At 48.5% G+C, this 27255-nt stretch overlaps 1 protein-coding gene across 4 annotated transcripts in view; it reads right to left on the bottom strand.

The window, feature by feature from the left end:
- Positions 1 to 8650: 8650 nt before the first annotated feature.
- The window catches only part of RABL6 (RAB, member RAS oncogene family like 6), a 47196-nt gene continuing 28591 nt past the window's right edge, over positions 8651 to 27255 (bottom strand). For all 4 annotated transcript variants that reach the window (XM_075579089.1, XM_075579088.1, XM_075579090.1 and 1 more), the window contains 5 exons: positions 26481 to 26687; positions 21416 to 21662; positions 20313 to 20484; positions 14034 to 14089; positions 8651 to 12178 (listed from right to left, as the gene is read on the bottom strand). In XM_075579089.1, coding sequence (XP_075435204.1) covers positions 11984 to 12178; positions 14034 to 14089; positions 20313 to 20484; positions 21416 to 21662; positions 26481 to 26687 — 877 coding nt within the window. In that variant the 3' untranslated portion in view covers positions 8651 to 11983. The remainder of the gene's footprint in view (positions 12179 to 14033; positions 14090 to 20312; positions 20485 to 21415; positions 21663 to 26480; positions 26688 to 27255) is intronic.

The raw sequence follows: 27255 nt of genomic DNA on the forward strand, positions 1-27255 counted from the left end.
GTTTTCGTGTGAACAAAATAGCAATTTGCTCCTGCTAACTCATACTAGCTTAGCTGCTTGGGCAGCGGAAAGTAGGGTTGCCAGGTGTCCAGAATTGAACCGGACCGTCCTGTATTTGGACACTCTGCCCAGTTAAAATTTAGAGGTAATACTGGACATGGATGTGTATTTCAGTATTACCTCTCTGGACATGTATGTGTCCTGAATTACCTCTAAAGACATAGTAACCTGACCGGCTTTGGAGGGCCGAGGGATTTCCCTGAGCAGGGAGAGAGCAGGGCTGTTGCGAGGGGGCGGGGCAGCTTCCTCCATCCTGATTGGCTGCTGCTGGGAAATGCAGCCAATCAGGAGGTGGTGTCAGGAGCCTTAGGGTGGGGCCAAGGAGAGGAGGAAACACCACAGAGCGAAGAGAGGGGTTTGTGTCTCAAGCGCGCGTAGCACCTTTCACCATTGTGTCCAGTATTTTCGGAGAAGCCACCTGGCAACCCTAGCAGAGTCCAAGGACCGCATCGGAGGTCCCACGCAGGCCACCAGTTGAAGAACCCGGCCATAGTATGTCAGGCATAAAATACCAGCCCTGAGAACACCAGACTCCAAAGTGTTAACTCTAGCTATAGAGTTCCAAACCGGAATGTAGGCCGAGGGACCCAGGATCTGGGGAGGTTGTCGTGACTCGTGAGGGGAGTATTTCCAAAGGATTTACAGTAGAACTAAATATAGAGACTGGAAAAATGAGGGTTTCTCCGCGTGCTGGAGGAAGGGGGGGGGGGGTTGGGGGGAGTATAGCAGGTATCCTAGCAACGCATTCTTTGTATGTGCAGCTGAAATAGAAGCAACCAAATATTATCAGCCGTTATGTGACTGCGATAATCGGCAGCAGCTGGAAGGCACAGGGGCTGGTGATCCTAGGACTGGGGGTATCCGGCAGCCAGGATACGGTCTGCTTCGTAGATAAGCAGTAGGAATTAGTGCCGTTTGGACCAAATCATTTTAATGAGTGAGAGACTCCCATTGGAGGTTACGGGAGATAACTTCAAGGAGTGAGGTTCATTCCTAGAGTGAAATTTGTCAGGCCACTTACTTTAGGATGTCGACCATATTTTGTGTATATAGACATTCCTTATCCCTACTACGTTTCCTTTGCTCTTTAACGCATTGAGGTCTTCCCCTGCGCTTGAACTTGAATATTCTATATAGTGAATTGCACACAGACTAAAGCCTCCATTATACATTCGATCTAGGACAGGTTCCCCTAACTACCCTCTTCAAACTATGATCATGTGTTGTGCAGGACATGTTACCGATCCATGACCACTTATAACACTCTCATACATGCCAAGTAACTCCAGGTCAACAGTACTGGTTGAGGAAAAGACTGGACCGTTATTAGACTGATCTGGAAGTAGGTAGGTACCATTCTTCTTCCAGGACACAAGTTAAGGCTGACCAGAATTTATTACATAGTATTCCTCTTACTGGACATAAGCTGTGGTTGGACAGTTGTCCATGTCACTGATCTCTCCTAGCATTTGCCTTTCAAAATACAGATCGATACTCGACAGAACTTGGTACGTATCCCTGGCCATCCCCAGTCTTCTTGCACGATACTTGACAGATCGTATCCAATACGGACTCTTCTCGGCATTCTCCTTTCAAAAAAAGACTAATGTTGGACATTTTGTTTACAACACATTAATGAATCCGCCTTGTAATTTCTTGCTGCACTCAGGCTGAGCTTATCCGCATATCACTGACTCTTAATACTCTTCTTACAGAATTATTCAACAAAACCACCATGTTGGAGTTAATGTAATCATCATCTGACCAAGAAAATGATGTAAATTGTAAAAATCTTGACACAAAAAAGTTATTATCAAGATTTTAGACGTGAAAGGTAGGACCAAATTGACAGACTATATGTAGTTAATTGATTGCTTGATACATAGGGATGCATTCTCTTAGGTGTGATGGACATTATCAATCGTTGACGACCATGCACATGGATGGCCATTAATGGCTGATAACAGCTATAGCACTTTAAGGCATAAACCACATAAACCACATTATGTTGGGCCCGTCTGTTTGGTTTGACTTTGACAAAGAGGAAAATGTCCTTACCTTCTTTTTTTTAATTTCTGATCAATTCAGAAATTAGAAAAGAACCAGAGCACTAATAATGGTAATATGTGTGGAGTATTATGCAGCATGTTGAGGGAGCATATCAAAACCAAAAGGTCCTGCTGTGTCGTAACAAAGTGATCCTAAATACCAGACATTTTTCAAGAATGAAAAAACATTTAGAAAGTAAAACTCTAAACTTAAAAAAAAAAAAAAAAAGAGGAGCAATTGTGATTTTCTTTCTCAGTTTAACGTGGATTCTTATTTAATTTTCAAGCGCAAAACATATTCCACAGAACGGTAGTGGTAATTTTACTTGTAGCAGTTACATTTTGCCATTTCTTTTTTGATGTTGACAGTTATATTTCTAGTTTCCCCTTCGTGTCGAGACACTTCATATGTTTGCGTTGAAATATATACGTTTCTGCACCCTCTGGCTTTTTAAGAGGTTGAATACCTCCTTCTGCTAACCAACCCTCTAGCTTCCTAAACACACAGGTACCGGTTTCTGAGAGCTTGCTGGGTATCTGTGTGTTTGTTAACTTTGTCCAGCTGGTCTCAGCTGTTTTGGAGGTTAGTGGCTCCTCTCACCCAGGGTTTAAAGTTCGCCCCTCCCCATTCTCCAAGTAAGAAGGTTTTCTTTTCATGCAGCTGGTTGTGACAGGTTCAATGCCAGGACCATCCTGCCTCTAATTATAGAGGTAAACTAGCTGAGAGCCCCGGCGTTGCCCGGGATGTTTGTGGTGTGGGTGTGGCATTTGGGTGGGGTGTGGCATTTGGGTGGGGAGTGGTCCACGCGGCCCATGTGCGGTGGTAGTGCTGCTATGGCTGTACTGATGGTGATTGTATGTGCTGATTTGGGAGGGTTTGGTGCTGATGTGGGGGTGCGGATGTGGGTGTGCCGATGGGGGAGGTGCAAAGGTGGCGATGTGTGGGTGCTGATGGTGTTGATGGGGGCTGGGAATGGTGGGGAGCCGAGAATGCCAGTGTGCTGGGGGGGCATGGGATACCGGTGTGCTGATGTGGTGGTGCTGGGGTGTGTGTGTGTATACATTGTATGTGTGTGTGTATACATGTGTGTGTGTGTGTATGTGTACGTGTGTGTATACACGTGTGTGTGTATACACGTGTGTGTGTATACACGTGTGTGTGTATACACGTGTGTGTGTATACACGTGTGTGTGTATACACTGTGTGTGTGTATACATTGTGTGTATGTATATATTGTGTGTGTGTATACGTGTGTATATACACATGTGTGTATACACGTGTGTGTGTATACATGTTTGTGTGTATACATGTTTGTGTGTATACATTGTATGTGTGTGTCTGTATAAGTGTGTGTGTGTGTGTGTGTGTGTGTGTGTATACATTTGTGTGTGTGTACACATGTTTGTGTGTGTATACACATGTGTGTGTATACACATGTGTGTGTATACACATGTGTGTGTGTGTGTATACGTGTGTGTGTATACATGTGTATGTGTGTATACATGTGTGTGTGTGTATACGTGTGTGTGTATACATGTGTGTGTATATACATGTGTGTGTGTGTGTGTGTGTGTGTGTGTATACGTGTGTGTGTGTGTATGTGTGTATACATGTGTGTGTGTATACATGTGTGTGTGTATACATGTGTGTGTATATACATGTGTGTGTGTGTGTGTGTATACGTGTGTGTGTGTGTATACATGTGTGTGTGTGTATACATGTGTGTGTGTGTGTATACATGTGTGTGTGTGTATACATGTGTGTGTATATACATGTTTGTGTATACACATGTGTGTGTGTGTGTGTACACGTGTGTGTGTGTGTACACATGTGTGTGTGTACACACATGTGTGTGTACACACATGTGTGTGTGTGTATACACGTGTGTGTGTGTATACACGTGTGTGTGTGTGTGTGTATACATGTGTGTGTGTGTATACATGTGTGTGTGTGTATACATGTGTGTGTGTGTATACATGTGTGTGTGTGTGTATACGTGTGTGTATACATGTGTGTGTGTGTATACATTATGTGTATACGTGTGTGAGTGTATACGTGTGTGTGTATGTGTACATGTGTGTGTGTGTATGTCTCCATGTGTGTGTGTGTATGTCTCCATGTGTGTGTATGTCTCCATGTGTGTGTGTGTATGTCTCCATGTGTGTGTGTGTATGTCTCCATGTGTGTGTGTACGTGTACATGTGTGTGTGTGTACGTGTCTACGTGTACATGTGTGTGTGTGTGTGTGTACGTGTACATGTGTGTGTGTGTGTGTGTGTGTACGTGTCTACGTGTACGTGTGTACGTGTCTACGTGTATGTGTGTGTGTGTCTACGTGTACGTGTGTGTGTGTCTACGTGTACGTGTGTGTCTACGTGTACGTGTACGTGTGTGTGCGTGTGTGTGTGTGTACGTGTGTGTGTGTGTCTACGTGTGTGTCTACGTGTGTGTCTACGTGTGTGTCTATGTGTGTGTGTGTCTACGTGTTTGTGTTTGTGTATACGTGTGTGTGTTTGTGTCTACGTGTGTGTGTTTGTGTATACGTGTGTGTGTGTATACGTGTGTGTGTGTATACGTGTGTGTATACGTGTGTGTGTGTCTACGTCTGTGTGTGTGTCTACGTGTGTGTGTGTGTGTGTGTACGTGTGTGTGTGTGTCTGTGTCCCTGTGTGTCCTTTGGCCCGTGACTCCGCCTCAGGGAACGGGGGGGGTGGGGGGTGGGGGGGAGGTGGTGGGATGGGGGGGGGTGGGGGGGAGGTGGTGGGAAGGAGGGGGGGGGGGGGGGAAGGGAAGGTGGGGGGGAGGTGGTGGGAAGGGGGGGGTGGGGGGGAGGTGGTGGGAAGGGGGGGGGGGTGGGGGGGAGGTGGTGGGAAGGCCGCTCACTCACCCGTCCGGCCGCTCCCACGTGGAACTGAGGCGGGAGGCAGCTTGTTGTGGCCGCTCCCCCGCTGTGTCCCGGGCACTCGCTCCTCCGCTGACTGTAGCGGCGCCGGGGGGTGGAGGGGAGGTGAAGGCCGCTCACTCACCCGTCCGGCCGCTCCCACGTGGAACTGAGGCGGGAGGCAGCTTCTTGTGGCCGCTCCCCCGCTGTGTCCCGGGCACTCGCTCCCCCGCTGACTGTAGCGGCGCCGGGGGGGGGGGGGTTGAAAGCGCGGGAGACACGGGGAGAGGAGGAGGTGCGCGCGGGTGTGGAGGCTGATTTCGGGGAGGAAGAGGCGGAGGCTCCGGCGGGTATGTGAGGGGGCCCCCCCCCCCGGGTTATACATGCTGCTAATGTACACCCCCCCCCCCCGAGAGAGCGAGAGAGAGAGAGAGTGTGTGTGTGTGTGTGTGTGTGTGTGTGTGTGTGTGTGTGTGTGTGTGTGTGTGTGTGTGTCCGTGTGTGTGTGTCCGTGTCCGTGTCCGTGTCCTTTGGGCCGTCACTCCGCCTCAGGCCAATGAGAGGTGTGCGGGGGCGGCCCAAGGGACCAATGAGATTTCCCCTAGGGACACCGGACATCCAGCAGGCAGGCATACAGTGCTTTCACTAATATAGTATAAGATAAGGATTTTAATCAGTTAGTGTTAGGACCTGCAAACTGGTCATGCCTTGAAATAAACTCGCAGGCTTATATGCTTTGGCCAAAGAGTTAACTAAATGACCCTTTTCAAGGGATATATAGGTATTTCACTGTATTTTTGTCACATTGGATGTTGCTCTGGACTTCTTTGTTTCTTGTTTTATACCTCTAGCATCATAGTACTGCCTATAACCTGGTCCACGCTCTGAATATCATCTCCGTGGGTTTATGCAGTTACTGGTTTCTGGTGAGCAGGAGAGAGTTGTGGGTCATTAGCAGCCTGGAATTGGCCTACTTTGCTTTTAATTGTCAAGAGTAATTATTCTGCTCTCCAGCAGCAAAAGCCAAGATGGGCTCTGAATCTGCAAAGGTCATTCTCAGGAGAGAATAGAACAAGCGACGTGCCAGCTGGCTGAATTCAGGGATACAGAGAGAGGAGGAGGGGATGGAGAAGTGGAGGAAGAGAAAATAAAAATAGACAGGAGGAAGAGGGGAATGAGTTAGAGCAATGAAGCAGAGAGACAGGTAGGGAAGACATACAAAGTTGAATAAGAAAGTGCTGTCAAAGTAGGAGGTTGTCAGGGAATGGAGTTAAGCAGGAGAGATGAATGAAGTTGGAGTAAGAGTGGTATATAGAGAAGGAAACATACAGTATGGTGCTGGAGGATTGAGTATAGTGAAAGAGCAGGGATAGAGAGCAGGAGGTATTGAAAGATATTGGGGCTCCATACTACGCATCATAACATGGAAATCTAGCAGATACCATGCCAAGAACAACTGCTGCATTACTTTCCCCTTGGTCTTAACCCCTTTGCTGCAGATAGCACTGCATTTCATAGCAACGCATTGCTGCAAATCTGGCTTGCTGCAGATGGATGAAGCCAGTATCTCATGGTATCTTGGGTATAAATATTAGATTGTACGTCCATTCTGGAACATATAGCATCTTCATGGTTTGATTTTCTACAGTGCTAGATCTATGTGCGAATCTTGGAGCAAATGTGCTGCCGATGAGAACAAGGTACCCGCCAGAACTCCTGTTCAAATAATCAAGAGTCCCCAAAGAAGGTGCTCTCATCTCTAGAGGACCATCTGGTCTAGGTCCTGATCAGATACTAGTCTAGAAGTGAGAGAAGAGTTGGACACGAGTGTTTTTTTTTTTTAAATCTCCAGTGGTTTAAAGCAGCAGAACCGGCTGTATTGCATTTAAAATAATTTTTTAATTTTAGGATTGAAGCAGGGGGTCTCTGGAGCTGAACTGCATTAATTTCAGCTCCGGGGACCCCGTTTTCAGAGATACTTACTTAGGGGGTGCAGGTATCTCTGCGCAGATAAACATCCTGGTGACGCTGACCAATAGGAAGCCGCAAAGGAGGACGCCATAGTTTCCTATTGGCCCGCATGATGCGGGAGATTTAAAGCCGCCATTATATTAGGCACACAGTTCCCTGACTCCAGAGATACCGGCACCCCTATGAAGGTAAGTATCTCTGGAAGCAGGGGGTCCCCGGAACTGAAAGTAAATCAGTTCAGCTCCGGAGACCCCCCTGCTGTCATCCTGTAATTAAAAATAAAATAAATATATATATTTTAAACGCAATGCAGGCTGTTCTGTTTTTTTTTAACTGAGCCACATTACTTCAATGTTTCGGCTGTATAGGACAGCACGTTATGCAAGAGGCGTCCCTGATGAAAGCTGTCCCATACAGCCAAAACGTTGGAATAACATGGCTCAATGAATACCAGCCAAGATTCAAAAGTTGTTCCCAACTCTTTATTTCTGGTCTAAATCTCTGTATGTGCTGCATGACTGGCAAACCTTTTGTGAACATTAAAACAACGCAAATAGGAAAATATACAGTACAGTATCTATCTATATCATAGATATATGCATCAACCTCATTTGTGCTGGTTTTGAGCCACCTGCAAGCAGTAGTTATGCAGGGAAATGCTAGCGACAAAAGGGTAGCAACATGAGGATCGTCACTCAATGCCCACTATACATGAGCGATCTACCATAAGCATCTTGGATAAGGGGTTGGGATATGCATCAGTTGCCTTGGAAACAGATACCTGCATTAAAAATAGAACTTTAATACATGTATGGTTTGATTATATACTGTAGGTCAGTGTTTTTCAACCAGGCTTCCTTGGAACCCTTGGGTTCCCCGGGCATCCCTGAAGGGTTCCCTGTAATTTTTCAGGTCATTTTAAAATTGTTCCAAATATAGAAGAATTTAAAATGAATCTGATCTCAGACGCGCTATTAGAGAGGGTTGGGGTTCCTTACAATGCATCTGATCTCAGACGCGCTATTAGAGAGGGTTGGGGTTCCTTACAATGCATCTGATCTCAGATGCGCTATTAGAGAGGGTTGGGGTTCCTTACAATGCATCTGGTCTCAGACGCGCTATTAGAGAGGGTTGGGGTTCCTTAGAATGCATCTGGTCTCAGACGCGCTATTAGAGAGGGTTGGGGTTCCTTACAATGCATCTGATCTCAGATGCGCTATTAGAGAGGGTTGGCGTTCCTTATAATGCATTAGGTCTCAGATGCGCTATTAGAGAGGGTTGGGGTTCCTCAGAATTTCACATAGCGTTCCTTAACCAAAAAAAAGGGTTGGAAACCACTGCTGGAGGCTTACAAAATGCAGTCAATATGAATTTTTAACTAACATTGATAAACCTGCAGTTAGTTGTCCTTTTGCCTGACCAATTCCCACTTGCAAAACAGGTGACTGCAAATTAAGAAAAGGTTTCTAAGTACAGTAATACATAAGACAACTGAAAAATGAGCCTCCTTCATAGATCACGAATTCCACAAACTGCTCGGGTACCATTCCCAGTGCAGATCTAATCTAAAACCATTACAAAGCCGACATATTTCAGCTGGTTCTGTTCTTTTTTTCTATCGTCGCTCTGAGCGAGATGAACAGAATATAACCATGACAAGCGCGACTGCACAAAACAGAAGACATTACACAAAATGTATTTGTCATTTATTATCATGTTTCCAATGAGATACAGGTGGGTGTATTCATTAAACAGTATAGCAGACTCTGCGTAGTGTCCTTTATGCAATAGAACAGGGGCGGGCAACTCCAGCCCTCAGGAGCCACCAACAGGTATTAAGGACATTCCTGCTTCAGCACAGGTGGCTCAATCGGTGGATCAGTCGTTGACTGCACTGCCTGTGCTTAAGCAGGGATATCCTTAAAACCTGACCTGTTGGTATCCCTTGAAGACTGGAGTTGGCCGCTCCTGCAATAGAATAACCTTGCATGCTGCACCAGTCCAAATCACATGAATCCCTGCGTGCATGGAAAAAAGCTAGAGGCCCAATTGCACTTTATGGTTGTTTTTAGTGGTCAGGTAACAATCAAGCGACATGTACTCTTAAATCTTTTCAGGTTGCACTTAGAGCATTGGGCATCCACAGATCATGGAATATATGCAGTTGCAAACCTAATTGCCGAAGATCAGATTCAGTCATTGAGACGTTCAACCATGGTCTTGACCCATGGACCTCTAGTAAGTGAAGAATTGGGAGACCTCACTTGATTTCTTAGTTGTTCAATTCTTCTGCCCCATATTAATGTTTCAGGGCTTCCACTGACTTGCATGTTACCCTACTTAATGAAGATACAGCTCACTCAACCCCCTTATAACGCTGTGCTTGGGGTCCAAAGAATCACATCGCGTTATAAGCGGATCGCGTTAGAAATAATGTACAATTGTATGCATTGTACAATAAAGTACAATAAGACACCAATAATCGTATTGTAAAGTAATCATAAAAACTAAAATTGGGAGCCACGCTTGCATCGCGTTGTAAGCGGATTCGTGTTGTAACGGATCGCGTTATAACGGGGTTGAGCTGTACCCATTTAATAGGGGTATCCAGCAGAGCCCAATCCATCCAGTATTGGTGGCTGCTGCTGTTCTACTGGGTCAGCTGCTAACTAGAAAAGGATGGGCTTCCTTCTATAGACAGTGGAGAAAGGTCTTAAGTAAACACAAAACACAAAGGAAGGGAAGTATAACCATTTGTATAAAAAAAGGAAGAGGGGTACAGCTCTGTGACAAGAAGAGAGTTGTATCCCTCCAGTGGAACATCAATGGGGAATGATTTGTACATGATCTATTTCATCTCATGATGTCGATATGCTTTGAAAACATCGCTGTTAACAACAAGACACAGAAATGTGCATCTCCACCAGCACTGGAATAATGCAACTCCTGCTGTACCTTATTGCTATGTATGAGACTGCATGATCCAGCGGTAACAAAACAACTGATGGCTATACTGTATACTCTTAATACATAATGAGAAAGGGGTTTAAAAGTCAACATTTCTATCTCCGAGCCAGGTCATTGTTCCTAAATACGCACACCCCATGACATCCAATTTTATGGCTGTGCTTGCATGTGATATATGAAAACAGCCGTAGACTTTCATAACCAAGTGAAATTCTACAATGCTAATCAGACACATGCCCCGCTATTTCTGGTGTTTAATGGTGAGCAAATTCCTGCAATGTGCAAAGACATAAAAAAAAAAGATCTTTGATAAGAAGTCTATCCCTGTGTCACTTGTCAGCAATGCTACAGTGAAGTCAATGCAATCACAGTGATAGGAGGGCAATCCCAGGCATACCATTAGCCAGGATGTCTTATTGCCTGCAGGCAGTCATAGGAGAGGTGCTACAATATGTTCAATTGTGAGGGGAAATCACCAACTTGTCAACAACATAGCACCACTGTCTTGGGGTCCACTGGCAGGAGATGGGGAGGTGAAGCGTTCCACATTATGACGCGTCTGCAAGTACTTGAAATGAGCTGGCAGCAGAAGCACATTAGCTGTGGTTACCAAGTTGGTAAATGCAGCTGGAATGACTTTGTTGGACAGGAACATACCTAGAGAATCAGCCTGGACTTCAGTGCTAGAAGCCAGCAACCCATTGGTAACATGTGGTCTACCAAATCCTAAAAGTACCGTATCATGTCAAACGCATGGGAATGACAGCAAAGGAAGTTACCATGGAGTGTTCCAAACACACAATCTTTCTACAACTACAGGAAATATGCAAAGAAATCAGTATGTTCTTAATAATTGTCACCTCTTTCCGCTCAGTTAAAGGAACAGCCCCCTTCACTGCGGGGGATATTTTTACACTCTTAACTCAACTGGAGGATCATCAGGAAACTCCCCGTTTGAGAGATATTTAGTGTTGAAGTACTGGTTATCTGGTGACTGTAAATGGTCAGCGGCAGCATTGCCAGAGAGCAAGAGGTGAATAATGAGCATCCCTGCAAGACGCCGGCGTCCATTTATACGCACTTCTCCGGTAAATGTCCTCCTAAACCGAGGGCTTCCCGTGGTAAGAAAGTAAGTGGATCCACACCCACATTTGGAAAGATGGACACAAACAAAACCGATGGGAATGGATCTTCAAAAACAGCAGCTCACGGTCAGTCTAAAAATGAACTTGCTGCAAAATAAATGAATACTAAGCATGGCTATACACTTCGAAGAATTGTTTTAAAGAGCGGGGAACCCAAGATTAGTACAGTACCGACACGTTGGTAATTGCAGCTTCTGGGCCTCCCTACGTAAACCTGGAGCACGAACTGCTGTCTAACACAGGGACGGCCAACTCCAATCCTCAACGGCCACCAACAGGCCAGGTATTGGGGAAATCCCTGCTCCAGCACAGGTGGCTCAATCAGCGTGCGCTGAAGCAGGGATATCCTGAAAACCTGACCTGTTGGTGGCCCTTGAGGACTGGCGTTGGCCGCCCCTGGTTTAACACAAATCATGGAAACCATATCGTGCAGAAAGCAGCCAACTAAATGACTAAGTTATAAGGTAACCGTATCAGAACCACACACAAAAAAAACAAGGATATTGGAGTCCAGTGAGTGTGTTAGACAGCCTAAAATACATTTATTTAACCCCTTCAGTGCCGAGCGAGAAAGCACAGAGAGGATTAAGTAGAAGTATATGGAAGTGTATAGAGTTGTTCAGTACCATTATATAGTGCAGAATGCTCATTTTGTTTCCAGTTGAGTTTTTTTTTGCCCTGTGAACACAAAGTGCGGCTTTAACCCCTTCACTGCTGGAAGGTTCCTGCTGTTCTCTTGTAGCATCTTAGGGGTTACAAAGACAGTGGGTCAGGGGAATGAGTACGAGCTTGTCTTCTTGCTCCAGGTCTATGTCCTCCTGGCATATATATCTAATGAGAGCCTCCGGTCCCATGGAGTGGAAGATGTGGTCCGTGCGCAGGTAACAGGAGTGCCAGGTGCCTCCCCTCCTTAAAGCTCCTCATAATCGCCTCCCGAACGGGGCTGGGTGGCCCCGCCACCCCCCAGGAAGGCCTCCAGTTCATCAAAGTCGTCCTTCTCCTTGCTCTTTTTGGGCTTTTTCTTCTTCTCTTCTTTCCCCTCTTCCTTCTCTTTGCTTTTCTTTGGCCGGCTCTTCTTCTTGGTGGCCTTGTCTTCCTCTGGTGCCTGACGGTAGAGAAGAGACAACATCCAGGGATATCAGAAAGCGAAACGCGAGGCACACATGTGGGTGTAGAGAGCAGATCAGCTGTGTCCAATGTGGATCTGCAGTTCCACATAGCAACACACACTAAAGTTGAAATACATGGACAGCCCTCAGACCCATAACCCATTCTCTACCCATTTTAACAAATCACTAATGTAACACCTTTCAACAATTCTACATACAAATGTAGCCAGCTTCATCTCCACCCTGCCCCGTACATGTGCTGGTGAACCGCGGAGCATTCACAGCCAAGTGCAGAGTAGAGGGGAATGGCCCACTAACACAGCGGGGGTCCCGGCTTCTGAATGGGAATGCCGCTGTGTTAATCCGAGCGGGCCGCAGCAGTCTGGAAGAGCTGCACAGTGAGAACAGACGGACGCAATCACTCTCTCTGCGCATCTCTAAGCGGTCAGGCTGTTTTCAACTGCAGTTTCCTGGCTGCATACGCGACAATCGTCCTGGCTGCATCTGTATTACTGTACCATAACCATCCTGTGTTACAAAGCTAAGAGCATTTCTGCTGCTGGCTTCATAACGAGCAGTATTTATAAACAAACCAATCTCCTCTACATTATGTCTCTCCCTTTTAGTTGGAAATTCCATGAATCAGGGCCCTCCCACTGCACCAGTGTATGTTAATATTGTTATTTTATTCATATAGTCTTCACACCCGCATTCTGCTGTGCTGCGGAGGAAGATGTTTGCTTATTATCATTTGTTTTATCATGCCGGGGCTGAACTAGGGCTGGGCGAGCTGGGAAGATGCCCCGGGGGGGCGCAGATTTAAGTTTATTGTGGTTTTCAGGGCATATTGTGAACGCGCAGAGATTGCCATTCCGTGCAATCTGACTCGGAAATTCTAGTCACTTCAATGGGGCTTCCGGGTCATATCATACGGAACGAAGGCCTCGGAGCGTTGAGAAAATGCCCCTTGAAACTCAGCCATCAGTTGGGGGTGGAGAGGCGCGGAGTGTAACGTCCCCGGGCACAAAAATACAGGGTTCTGCCTAGGATTTAATCAAATGTGCAGATTAAAAAACATATGTATGCTTTTGTTTTCTGGGGGCAGAAACATAGCTATTGTTTAACTCCATTGGCAATAATGATTCAATGAGAACAATAGGCGCCCTAAAGAGAGATAACATAAAAAATACATTTATATAGTACATACAGCAGCGCACCGCGCCGATCTCCTTTCTGTTTCTATTTCATTTTCTTACTTTAACAGATCGCATCTTGCCCTTTGGAAAACGGTTTGTATTTTTACAATCTCATGCTTCATTTCGAAAATATATATGAAGTGCCTGGGAGTTTAAAATTAAGCCTTTTATTTAAAGAGCAGGATATGATTACGGGGCAAGATACTAACATTATAGGAGTTAAGCTCATACAGGCTTCTGGGTGGGGTAGGGGGTGGGGGGAGATTGCTACTTCTAGGTTTTGTTTGCCTCACTAAAATACTTTGGTTTGATTGCATATGGACATGAAATGCATAATACAGCAAGGACGGTATGGTATGGGACAGATTATATAGAACTGCACCTGGAATAGGGCCATGAAAACCATACCAACAGTGCAGCGCTGCGAGAGTCTTTGCTGAGGTATAACGATACAAACCTCGGCAATACTTGGTGAATGGAGGACTACACCCCGAGTTTTACCCATGGGAAGGAGCTCAGATGTTTGTATGTTACTTAGCTGAGGGTAGACAGAGATGGATGAGGCGAGCGTGTTTTACACTGTACATGTCTAACTTGGCCTTGGGACAGTTCGAGACGAATGAGATTGGCGATTTTGGTGGGATCGGAACTTCACCTCCTTTGCCTTTTTCTTCTTTTTCTTCTTCTCCTTTGGAATCTTGCTCTCCTTATCTGCAAAAACAAAGTAACACACAGGCGCTGCTCACTGCTGTACGTGGTGTAGGAGCTCAGCGGTCAAAGCACTGAGCCAGGAATGTAAGATTTGCAGTGACCTTGGACAAGTCAAGATCACCTGGTCAGGATCCAAAATAAACTAACAATCCCACGTTTGTATAGCTATATGTATACACGTATACACACACACACACACACACACACACACACACACACACACACACACACACACACACACACACACACACACACACACACACACACACACACACACAGAAGTGGTCTCACAAACTGTGGGCAGGTCATTTATAAAGACAGGAAAAGGCCACAAAAGAGAGCATTGGGGGACCCCACAGGTAACATCCAAGTGGTTATAGTTGGAGACTGAGATAGACACATATTGATCAGGATGTTCCCGATAAGAGATAAACCAGTTTAAAGCATGCAGCCAAATACCAGAGTACAGAAACTTTTTTTTTTTAACATAATAGTGTGGTCAACAGCATTAAAAAATCCAGGCATATTGCAGCACCAGTGAACTGTCTATGTCCCATTCCACACTGGATCTCATTGCACATTTTGAAGTGGTTTGGTCAGAAGCCAGATTAGAATTGCCTAAGAAAATGTGTCTTCACATCAAAGTTGCTTAGTTGGGAATGAACACAATTGTCCATGACTTTGCATAATAAAAGGTGGAATGGAGCAGGGGAGCGCAAACTTTTAATGCTGCGCCCCCCTGTCTCTCTCCCCTCGGCTCTTGCGCGCCCCCCCCCACGCCTACCTTCATCCGCGTCAGATGACGCTGCGGGGTCATGTCACCCGCGGCATCATTTGACGCCTGCGACGTCACTTTACATGGTGTTGCGGCGTCGTTTGACGACGCGTTGCCATGGCGACGCAACACAGCCAGCTGAATCCCAGTAAGTAAACAGTTGCAGGGGCCTCACGTGATCCCCCGGCATTTAATTTAAATGCCTGGGGTAAGAGCGCGGGACCTCTGCAACTGCCCGTGCCCCCCCCCCAGCAAAATCTCCCGCCCCCCCAGGGGGTTGCGCCCCCCACTTTGCGCACCGCTGAAATAGAGACTGATCAGTAGTTGGAGACAACGTTTTTGTCGCCACGTCTGAAAGCAGGGAGAACTCTGGCGGTTTTCCAGCCCTTAGGGATTTGTCCAGAAGACAAAATAGAGTTGATTACGGAGACAATGACTGGGGCATCAAGACATAGGAACTTAGATCGCAATGGGTCAGGCCCACATTGGTTGTTTAGCTTTAGTGTTAGGATCTCCTGTACAATCTCATCTTCAGACACTGAGATAGATTGAAATTCATGAGCACAGTGAGGAGGGGGCACCGATATAGGAGTGTGCTCGGCCTGGGCCTCCGGATTAAAGACACGTTTGTGTCTTGATAATAAGGAAGTAGCACAACCCACAAAGTATTCATTGAATGTGGAGAGAACAAAAAAAAACTCAGCACCGAGTCAGGGATGCTTGCGAGCGTGCATGTATATACGCGTGTGTTTGTATATGTATGCATGTATGTATGTATGTGTGTGTGTGTGTATATATATATATATACTAGCTGAGAGCCCCGGCGTTGCCCGGGATGTTTGTGGTGTGGGTGTGGCATTTGGGTGGGGTGTGGCATTTGGGTGGGGAGTGGTCCACGCGGCCCATGTGCGGTGGTAGTGCTGCTATGGCTGTACTGATGGTGATTGTATGTGCTGATTTGGGAGGGTTTGGTGCTGATGTGGGGGTGCGGATGTGGGTGTGCCGATGGGGGAGGTGCAAAGGTGGCGATGTGTGGGTGCTGATGGTGTTGATGGGGGCTGGGAATGGTGGGGAGCCGAGAATGCCAGTGTGCTGGGGGGGCATGGGATACCGGTGTGCTGATGTGGTGGTGCTGGGGTGTGTGTGTGTATACATGTTTGTGTGTATACATTGTATGTGTGTGTGTATACATGTGTGTGTGTGTGTATGTGTACGTGTGTGTATACACGTGTGTGTGTATGTGTATACACGTGTGTGTGTATACACGTGTGTGTGTATACACATGTGTGTGTGTATACACGTGTGTGTGTATACACGTGTGTGTGTATACACGTGTGTGTGTATACACTGTGTGTGTGTATACATTGTGTGTATGTATATATTGTGTGTGTGTATACGTGTGTGTGTATACACATGTGTGTATACACGTGTGTGTGTATACATGTTTGTGTGTATACATTGTATGTGTGTGTCTGTATAAGTGTGTGTGTGTGTGTGTGTGTGTGTGTGTACATTTGTGTGTGTGTACACATGTTTGTGTGTGTATACACATGTGTGTGTATACACATGTGTGTGTATACACGTGTGTGTGTGTGTATACGTGTGTGTATACATGTGTATGTGTGTATACATGTGTGTGTGTATACATGTGTGTGTATATACATGTGTGTGTGTGTGTGTGTATACGTGTGTGTGTGTATGTGTGTATACATGTGTGTGTGTATACATGTGTGTGTATATACATGTGTGTGTGTGTGTGTGTATACGTGTGAGTGTGTGTATACATGTGTGTGTGTATACATGTGTGTGTGTGTGTATACATGTGTGTGTGTATACATGTGTGTGTGTGTATACATGTGTGTGTGTGTATACATGTGTGTGTATATACATGTGTGTGTATACACATGTGTGTGTGTGTACACATGTGTGTGTGTGTACACATGTGTGTGTGTACACACGTGTGTGTGTACACACATGTGTGTGTGTGTATACACGTGTGTGTGTGTATACACGTGTGTGTGTGTGTGTATACATGTGTGTGTGTATACATGTGTGTGTGTGTATACATGTGTGTGTGTGTATACATGTGTGTGTGTGTATACATGTGTGTGTGAGTATACGTGTGTGTGTGTATACATGTGTGTGTGTGTATACATTATGTGTATACGTGTGTGAGTGTATACGTGTGTGTGTATGTGTACATGTGTGTGTGTGTATGTCTCCATGTGTGTGTGTGTATGTCTCCATGTGTGTGTGTATGTCTCCATGTGTGTGTGTACGTGTACATGTGTGTGTGTGTACGTGTCTACGTGTACATGTGTGTGTGTGTGTGTACGTGTACATGTGTGTGTGTGTGTGTGTGTGTGTACGTGTCTACGTGTACGTGTGTACGTGTCTACGTGTACGTGTGTGTGTGTGTGTGTCTACGTGTGTGTGTGTCTACGTGTACGTGTGTGTGTGTGTCTACGTGTACGTGTGTGTACGTGTGTGTGTGTGTGTGTGTGTGTGTGTACGTGTGTGTACGTGTGTGTACGTGTGTGTACGTGTGTGTCTACGTGTGTGTCTACGTGTGTGTCTACGTGTGTGTCTATGTGTGTGTCTATGTGTGTGTGTGTCTACGTGTTTGTGTTTGTGTATACGTGTGTGTGTTTGTGTCTACGTGTGTGTGTTTGTGTATACGTGTGTGTGTGTATACGTGTGTGTGTATACGTGTGTGTGTCTACGTCTGTGTGTGTGTGTGTGTCTACGTGTGTGTGTGTGTGTCTACGTGTGTGTGTGTGTCTGTGTCCCTGTGTGTCCTTTGGCCCGTGACTCCGCCTCAGGGAACGGGGGGGGGGGGGGGGGGGGTGGGGGGGAGGTGGTGGGATGGGGGGGGGGTGGGGGGGAGGTGGTGGGAAGGAGGGGGGTGGGGGGGAAGGGAAGGTGGGGGGGAGGTGGTGGGAAGGGGGGGGGTGGGGGGAGGTGGTGGGAAGGGGGGGGGGGGTGGGGGGGAGGTGGTGGGAAGGGGGGGGGGTGGGGGGGAGGTGGTGGGAAGGGGGGGGAGGTGGTGGGGAGTTGGGAAGGGGGGGTGGGGGAGGTGGGAAGGGGGGTGGAGGTGGTGGGAGGTTGTAAGGGGGGAGTGAAGGGAAGGTGAAGGGGGGGTGAAGGTGGGGGGAAGGTGGGGGGAAGGGGGGGGTGGAGGGGAGGTGAAGGGTGGAGGGGAGGTGGGTGGAGGGGAGGTGAAGGGGGGGGGGGTGGAGGGGAGGTGAAGGGGGGGGGTGGAGGGGAGGTGAAGGGGGGGGGGGGTGGAGGGGAGGTGAAGGGGGGGGGGTGGAGGGGAGGTAAAGGGGGGGGGGTGGAGGTGAGGTGAAGGGGGAGGTGAAGGGGGGGGTGGAGGGGAGGTGAAGGGGGGGGTGGAAGGGAGGTGAAGGGGGGGGTGGAAGGGAGGTGAAGGGGGGGGTGGAAGGGAGGTGAAGGGGGGGGGGGTGGGGGGGAAGGGAAGGTGGGGGGGAGGTGGTGGGAAGGGGGGGGGGGGTGGGGGGGAGGTGGTGGGAAGTGGGGGGGGTGGGGGGGAGGTGGTGGGAAGGGGGGGGAGGTGGTGGGGAGTTGGGAAGGGGGGTGGGGGAGGTGGGAAGGGGGGTGGAGGTGGTGGGAGGTTGTAAGGGGGGAGTGAAGGGAAGGTGAAGGGGGGGTGAAGGTGGGGGGAAGGTGGGGGGAAGGGGGGGGTGGAGGGGAGGTGAAGGGTGGAGGGGAGGTGGGTGGAGGGGAGGTGAAGGGGGGGGGGGTGGAGGGGAGGTGAAGGGGGGGGGTGGAGGGGAGGTGAAGGGGGGGGGGGTGGAGGGGAGGTGAAGGGGGGGGGGGTGGAGGGGAGGTAAAGGGGGGGGGTGGAGGGGAGGTGAAGGGGGAGGTGAAGGGGGGGGTGGAGGGGAGGTGAAGGGGGGGGTGGAAGGGAGGTGAAGGGGGGGGTGGAAGGGAGGTGAAGGGGGGGGTGGAAGGGAGGTGAAGGGGGGGGTGGAAGGGAGGTGAAGGGGGGGGGGGGTGGAGGGGAGGTGAAGGGGGGGGAGGTGAAGGGGGGGGAGGTGAAGGGGGGGGGTGGAGGGGAGGTGAAGGGGGGGGGTGGAGGGGAGGTGAAGGGGGGGTGGAGGGGAGGTGAAGGGGGGGTGGGGGAGGTGGGGGGTGAAGGGGAGGTGAGGGGGTGAAGGGGGAGGTGGGGGGTGAAGGGGAGGTGGGGGGGTGAAGGGGAGGTGGGGGGGTGAAGGGGGGGTGGGGGGGTGAAGGGGGGGTGGGGGGAGGTGGGGGGGGGGGGGTGAAGGGGAGGTGGGGGGGTGAAGGGGAGGTGAAGGGGGGTGAAGGGGGGTGAAGGGGGGGTGGAGGGGAGGTGAAGGGGGGGTGGAGGGGAGGTGAAGGGGGGGTGGAGGGGAGGTGAAGGGGGGGTGGAGGGGAGGTGAGGGGTGGGTGAGGGGAGGTGAGGTGAAGGGGGTGAGGGGAGGTGAAGGGGGGTGAGGGGAGGTGAAGGGGGGTGAGGGGAGGTGAAGGCCGCTCCCTCACCCGTCCGGCCGCTCACTCACCCGTCCGGCAGCTCCCTCACCCGTCCGGCCGCTCCCACGTGGATCTGAGGCGGGAGGCAGCTTGTTGTGGCCGCTCCCCCGCTGTGTCCCGGGCACTCGCTCCTCCGCTGACTGTAGCGGCGCCGGGGGGGGGGGGGGGGTGGAGGGGAGGTGATTTGAAGGGGGGTGAGGGGTGGGTGAAGGCCGCTCACTCACCCGTCCGGCCGCTCCCACGTGGAACTGAGGCGGGAGGCAGCTTCTTGTGGCCGCTCCCCCGCTGTGTCCCGGGCACTCGCTCCCCCGCTGACTGTAGCGGCGCCGGGGGGGGGGGGGGTTGAAAGCGCGGGAGACACGGGGAGAGGAGGAGGTGCGCGCGGGTGTGGAGGCTGATTTCGGGGAGGAAGAGGCGGAGGCTCCGGCGGGTATGTGAGGGGGGCCCCCCCCCGGGTTATACATGCTGCTAATGTACACCCCCCCCGAGAGAGAGAGAGAGAGAGAGAGAGAGAGAGAGAGAGAGAGAGAGTGTGTGTGTGTCCGTATGTGTGTCTGTGTCCGTGTGTGTGTGTGTGTCCGTGTGTGTGTCCTTTGGGCCGTCACTCCGCCTCAGGCCAATGAGAGGTGTGCGGGGGCGGCCCAAGGGACCAATGAGATTTCCCCTAGGGACACCGGACATCCAGCAGGCAGGCAGGCATGCATGCATGCAGGCATACAGTGCTTTCACTAATATAGTATAAGATATATATATATATATATATATATATATATATATATATATATTTGTGTGTATGTACATATATGTATATGTATATATACACATATACACACACGTATACGTGATCATATTCATAGAAACATTCACAGATCCCTCTGTATGCACTGCCTTTTATCTCCTGTCCCTTAATAGCTGTTAAGATCTCCATACCGTCTTCATTGCTGTCCCTGGCCACTTTCTCCTCAAATCCCAGGCCAAAGAGGTCTGCTTCCTCCCTCACTTTAAAGGTGGGTACAATGGGCTTTGCCAGCTGCTGAGGCTGCGATGGGGCAGGTTCTTCATCAGAGCTGTCTGACATATTGTTCAGCACGGGGAACACATCCTGCGGGCACAGAACAAGATTTACTCTCCTCAACAGTGATTGGATGGGACATCTTGATGTGTCACCAAAACATTTGTGAGAAGAGTAAAATAAAAGAATATGGGGAAACGACATCTAAGTTGAAAGCAGCAATCCCACCCATACTTCAAACTGAAATGCAATTGTAACAAAATAATAATAAAGGATTTTAGTGTCTATACAAAGAAAAATGGAGAAAAATTAGCGGTGGGGCTATTTAAATTAATCTACGGGCGTTGCCATGCAAACAAACCAATTATACAACATACAAATACACCTCTAACATCCAACTCCCTTCTCCCCTCCAACTCTATTGGGACAATCTGTGTGGCTGTACCAATCTCCACCCTATGTAACATCCCCTCCCTCCCCCAAACCATGGCTTCAGCTGTCAGACTGGGCCATATTCTAACCCAGCGGTGCTCAACGCCAGTCCCCACCCCCCCCACCCCCCAACATGTCAGGTTTTAAGGATATCCCAGCTTCAGCAGAGATATCCCTGAAGCAGGGACTGATTGATCCACCTGTGCTGAAGCTGGGATATCCCGAAAACCTGACCTGTTGGCGATGCTTGAGGACTGGAGTTGAGCACCGCTGTTCTAACCTGAGCCACACATTAACCTACAATGAGCAGCCAACTTACCTTCTGGTTTCAACATTGTCCCTCATCCCCTCCACATTGTAAGCTCTCAGGAGCAGGGCCCCCATTACCTCTCTGCATCTGCTTGTGCATGTTTATCCTCACTTGTATGTAACCATGTATGTAATATACAGAACTCTGGACCCCCATTGTACCGCGCTGCGGAATATGTTGGCGCTTCACAAATAAGCAATCATTGTAAGAATTATGAGATGTATTATGCAACGTTTTACCATTCACCATAAACCGCAGCCTTGTGTAGCTGCTGCTCACCTGCTTCTTGGTGACTCGATTTGAATCTTCACTGTCGAAATCTGGGTCGTCCATGATGAAGGAGAGCAGCTGCGTGGCTATGGGTCCCTCCAGGTCACTTTCGGACTCTTCCTGGACGCCGGCCTTGCCTTGCTTGGGTTTGGCTGGGGCCGGTGGAGCCAGCGCTGTTGTGGGCAGCAGGCACTGGGAGCGGACGTTCCTCTCTGGCCGGGTTTGCTTGCTGCCCTGATGCGCCTGGGACGATTTCCTAAAGTATTCAAAACACGCACACGGCAGTGAGAGAGACCGAACACGCACACGGCATGGCAGTGAGAGAGACCGAACACGCACACGGCATGGCAGTGAGAGAGACCGAACACGCACACGGCATGGCAGTGAGAGAGACCGAACACGCACACGGCATGGCAGTGAGAGAGACCGAACACGCACACGGCATGGCAGTGAGAGAGACCGAACACGCACACGGCATGGCAGTGAGAGAGACCGAACACGCACACGGCATGGCAGTGAGAGAGACCGAACACGCACACGGCATGGCAGTGAGAGACCGAACACGCACACGGCATGGCAGTGAGAGACCGAACACGCACACGGCATGGCAGTGAGAGACCGAACACGCACACGGCATGGCAGTGAGAGAGACCGAACACGCACACGGCATGGCAGTGAGAGAGACCGAACACGCACACGGCATGGCAGTGAGAGAGACCGAACACGCACACGGCATGGCAGTGAGAGAGACCGAACACGCACACGGCATGGCAGTGAGAGAGACCGAACACGCACACGGCATGGCAGTGAGAGAGACCGAACACGCACACGGCATGGCAGTGAGAGAGACCGAACACGCACACGGCATGGCAGTGAGAGAGACCGAACACGCACACGGCATGGCAGTGAGCGAGACCGAACACGTGCAGGGCTGGTGTGTCAGCAACATGTGACATTAGGCTTCTGCAAAGCCCCTTGGGCCATAAAATACACAATTAGGCGATTAGCAATAGGACTTTTATCACTCAGCTGTTCTATCTTGTTGTTGCTGCTTCTAATAGCAATTATAAATAAAAAAATAGGTGAGAAATTGCCAATTCTAAACGGGAACAAATGTGACTTCCAGTCAACTAAAAGCTCTCACTGCTACTTTCTTCCTGAACTGGTTTTGCTTTAACGCCACACGGCCCACCCTGTTCTCATTAGGCGCTGCTTGGAGGCCTTTAAAGCAGCAATTCCCCCTAACTAACCAACCATTTTTACAGGCTTGGAACTGCACTGTTTTCAGCCCCTGAACCCCCCCCCCCCCCCCCCCCAGGTTCCCGAGATACTTATTACTTCCTGGTATTTAAAGGGGGCTTTAAATGGCTGTCCAATAGGGAGCCTGCTTCCTGTTTGTCCAAGCTTTGGCTTTTCACCCTGGACAAGATTTAAACTTGGTCACCCCTAAGTATCTCTGGTACCGGGCTGGTCCCTGAAGCTGAAAATAGCCCGGTCTAGCTCCGGGGCATCCCTTAGTTCCCACCCTGTCAAAAAAATAATCAAAGCAATGGGGGTTCAAAAATGAGAACTACCAACAAGAACGAGTAGGGAGATTGCTGCTTTACATTGCTAAGGAATTGTACAGGAGAAGCTCTACAATTGCAATGATTAGGATGAAGCACTAGAGCAGGGGCCACCAACAGGTCAGGTTTTAAGGATACCACAGATTCAGCACAGGTGGCTCAATCAGTGGCTGATTGAGCCACTTGTGCTGAAGCAGGGACTGATTGAGTGACCTGTGCTGAAACTGGGATATCCTTACCACATGACCTGCTGGGGGGTGGGGGGGGGGGGTGTCTTGAGAACAGGAGTACAGTAGCTCTGTGTAGTAACATACACGAAAATGATTTAAATCATAAACGCCATAGGATTGAACAATGAAACTCAGAAATCAGGACAACACGTGTTTATATTGCTCACTTGAGATTGCTTTCAGAAAGCTGCGTTACTTCCAGGACGAGCTACTTTCAACCCACGTTCAACATTCCAACATGTGTCTTCCAAATGCAGCAGCGGCCTTTACTTTCCAGCAGCAGTTTGTGCTGATCATTTTGGCAAAGCTGTTTTTAGTTTGTAAATCTCATGCCTCATTCAAGAGATCTAGGCTGGTGGTCAAATATTAAAGTGCCCGGAAGGTTAGAATGTAGCTCGCTCCAGATTGTGTGTAACTTAAGGGCGCGATTATAGTGCGCGTGCGGCGTGAACAAAATGCAGTAGCTCTATTGGGACGGCCATTTTTGAGCCGACAAATAATTTCGTTTTTTTTCCTCACGACGGCTGCGTCACGTGAGCGAGCGTTTTAGCCAATGAGGGTGAATCAGCCTCGTGACGTCACGGCCACGCCTCAACAGCAGCGTGCAGGGATCACGCCGTGCGCTCCGTTGCGTGTGCCTGTACTCTAAATGATGCCTTAGAACAGCGGTGCACAAAGTGGGGGGGCGCGGGCAATAAAACGTACCTCGATTCAGACGCTGCGATGCGTCGCCATGGTAACGCGGCGTCAAATGACGCCTCGGTGTCATGCGGGGTGACGTCACACAGCCCGTCTCCATGGAAATGGGGTCACCGTCATTTGACGCTGCACACAAGTGAAGGGGGGGGGGGGGCGCGAGGCGAGCTGGCAGGGGGCGCAGCTCAAAAAGTTTACGCTACCTTGCCTTAGAAGCTAGAGATAGGGAGCATTCCTGCTTTTAATAGGTCCTTTTTAACGGACTAAAACTGTTTACGCTTCTAAGGGATAACCTCATTTAATTAGGACTTGTTTAAGAAAGAAGGGTAGCAAATCTAAAACAAAATTGATATTCCATTAAGAAGGTATCACAGAAAGCGGATGCCTGGATATGTTTCCTACCAAAGTATTTTGCTTAATATGACAACTACAGGATCTTGTTGAAATAAATGTAATACAGCATTTTAAATGACAATTGGGTAAATTCAAGTAATGTTTACTTTGCTGAATCGACCGATAGAAAAGGTTCCCACGCTGGAAGGTGCTTTGAGATTCGTTGCTCACACTTACAACACGGGCAGTAGGAAAGAATTCAAGGACTCGTTTCCTAGCCTCGTATACACATCCTGGAAAGGGATTTGTTAAAACAAATGTTTTCACTCTGCTAAAAGCCTGTGCTGCTTCAAGTCATAGGCCAGCAAAGTGCCCAAGCAGGGATGTTTCAAGAGGGCTCCTACATATGATCAAAACCCCACTGGATTCTTCTACTCCATGGGTGGCAAACTCCAGCTCTCAAGAGCCACAAAAAGGTCACATTTTAAAGATATCGCTGCTTCAGCACAAGTGGCTCAATCAGTGGCTCAGAAGACTGAGCCACTGATTGAGCCACCTGTGCTGAAGAATGGATATCCCTAATACCAGACCTGTTGGTGGCCCTTGAGGATTGGACCCCACTCATGTTCTATTCCAGTCTATCAATGTATGGCTGTATAGAGCACTCTCCTTGCAAAACTGGGATTTACCCTGTAGCTGGTAAATGGGCCAGAACCGCTCTGTACTACACTGCTGGACCTTAGGGTAGTCAAGGGGTTAAAGACGATGTTGTGAAGATGCAACATTATGCTTGTGATTGCTACAGGGAGTCCAATCTTTCTTTCTAGTAAGAAAACCAAGTCGCACTCACCAAAGTAGTATGTTTGTGATTAAATGTATATATTCGGGGACAGTACAAGGAGCTGTCAAAAGAACTATTCATCCCAAGGGCAGTGCAAATGACTCGGGGTTATCCCTTTAGGTTGGAGGAAAGGAGATTTCACAGCAACAAAGGAAATGTTTCTTTACAGTAAGGGCAGTTACACTGTGGAATTCATTAGCCATGGAGACTGTGATGGCAGATACAATAAATACCGTCCAAAAATTTGCAAAGGTGAAAAGTAGGCCAGCTAGAGTGTATTAAGGTTGGAGAAAAGAAGATTTCACCAGCAACAAAGGAAAGGGTTCTTTACAGTAAGGAATACACAGTGAGGGCAGTTAAAATACGGAATTCACTACCCATGGAGACTGTGATGGCAGATACAATAGATATCTTGCAAACAAGGTTGGACATCTTTTTTAGAAAGGAAAGGTATACAGGGATATACCAAATAAGTAAACATGGGAAGGATGTTGATCCAGGGAGTAATCCGATTGTCAATACTTGGAGTCAGGAAGGAATTTATTTCCCCTTTATGAGAGATCATTAGATGATGTGTCACTGGGGTTTTTTGTTTGCCTTCCTCTGGATCAATATACAGTACTGTAAGTACAAATATAGGATAAAGTATCTGCCGTCTAAATTTAGCATATGTTGTACTTTATGCACGTATGTCTTTTTCCAATCTCATCTACTATTTAACTATATAAATGCTGGTTTTATGATTGTCTGCATTCTCTTACTATTTTTGGTAGAGACTGCTGCCCTAAAATCAGGGGTTTCTCCTAGATATCTCTGCAGTGCATTTTACAGCAACGGTCACAAACCGTGACAAAAAAACTGATACATTCGTGAATCGAAATATGAACAAAATACAGGCAGGGCATTTTAGGTCAGGGAAAAGTCTCAAGCAGAGAATATAAAATGGGAGGGATGGTTTAGACCAGGGGCGTGCAAACTTTTTTTGCTGTGCCCCCCGCTGTCTTTCCTCCTTGGCTTGCCCCCCCGCCTGTGGGTTCGTGTGACGTCATGTGATCAGCGGCTTCATTTCACGTCACCGTGGCAACCGTGACTTCACATGACCCCGCGATGCCATGGTCACGCGTCCTGGAGCCGGCTGAATCACTGTAAGTGGAGTGTTACAGGGCCTCAATCGATCCCCAGGCATTTAATTTAATGCCTTGGGGAAGAGCGCGGGGCCTCTGCAACCGCACGCGCCCCCAGAAAAATCTCATGCGTCCCGTGAGGGGTGCACCACCCAGTATGCGCACCGCTGGTTTAGACACACGCGCACCCTCTGCAGGGGGTGCAGCCTGCAAGTGACTCCTGAAATAGTCATCTGTGGCGACTCTGGCAAGAAGCCGTTAGTCTCCTGACCCAACCCAACCCACCGATTGCCGGGCTCCGAGTCGATGTCCTCATCGGCCGTGACCAGGACAGTGGGATGAGCCGGCAGCTCCTCTTCATCGCTGGACAGTGTGATGTTCTTGCTGGGGATCACAGCGGGAGCTGAGGCCTTCACTCCCACCCTGTCGTCGGGATCTAAGTCATCCTGAAATCCAGCCACCATTGGGTTGGTCCCGGGAGCCTCGCCCTCACTGCCGGAAGAGCGAGTGAAGGAGAGGTGTTAATATAGAGGTAGCAGCAAAGCTAGATCTACTTCTTACAGACAAAACGTACAACGCAGAGAAACCAGTCAAAGTTTGGACTACATTAGTGTGACATCCAACTGAAAACAAATTAACCTGTTAAGACAAAAAAAACGATGAAGTTACATAGTTACAGAGCCACAGAGTAACATAGTTACACACACGGGACACACAAACTGAACTGAATTTAAAAAAAACAATTGTTTTCAAAATGGTTTTGCGAGACGTTTTCCTCTGGTTTACATGAGTTTTAAAATGTCCCAGATATTTCAGGACAGAATTATAAGAATATCAGGAACCCAGGTTCACTCCAACTGATATATATCTGACACAAAGGCAATATACACCAAGAATCCATCGTAGAATATAATGCAGTGATATAATAACCGTAACATATATAATATTAATATTAGATCCATATACGGTAGTAACAACAATAACACAAGGACAGCTATGTCAAGACCAGCGATGAACGCAGCAGACAAAATATATTTATAAGCAGTGTTCGACAAACCTA

The sequence above is a fragment of the Ascaphus truei genome, chromosome 21 (genome assembly GCF_040206685.1).
Source record: "Ascaphus truei isolate aAscTru1 chromosome 21, aAscTru1.hap1, whole genome shotgun sequence".
Lineage (NCBI taxonomy): Eukaryota > Metazoa > Chordata > Amphibia > Anura > Ascaphidae > Ascaphus > Ascaphus truei.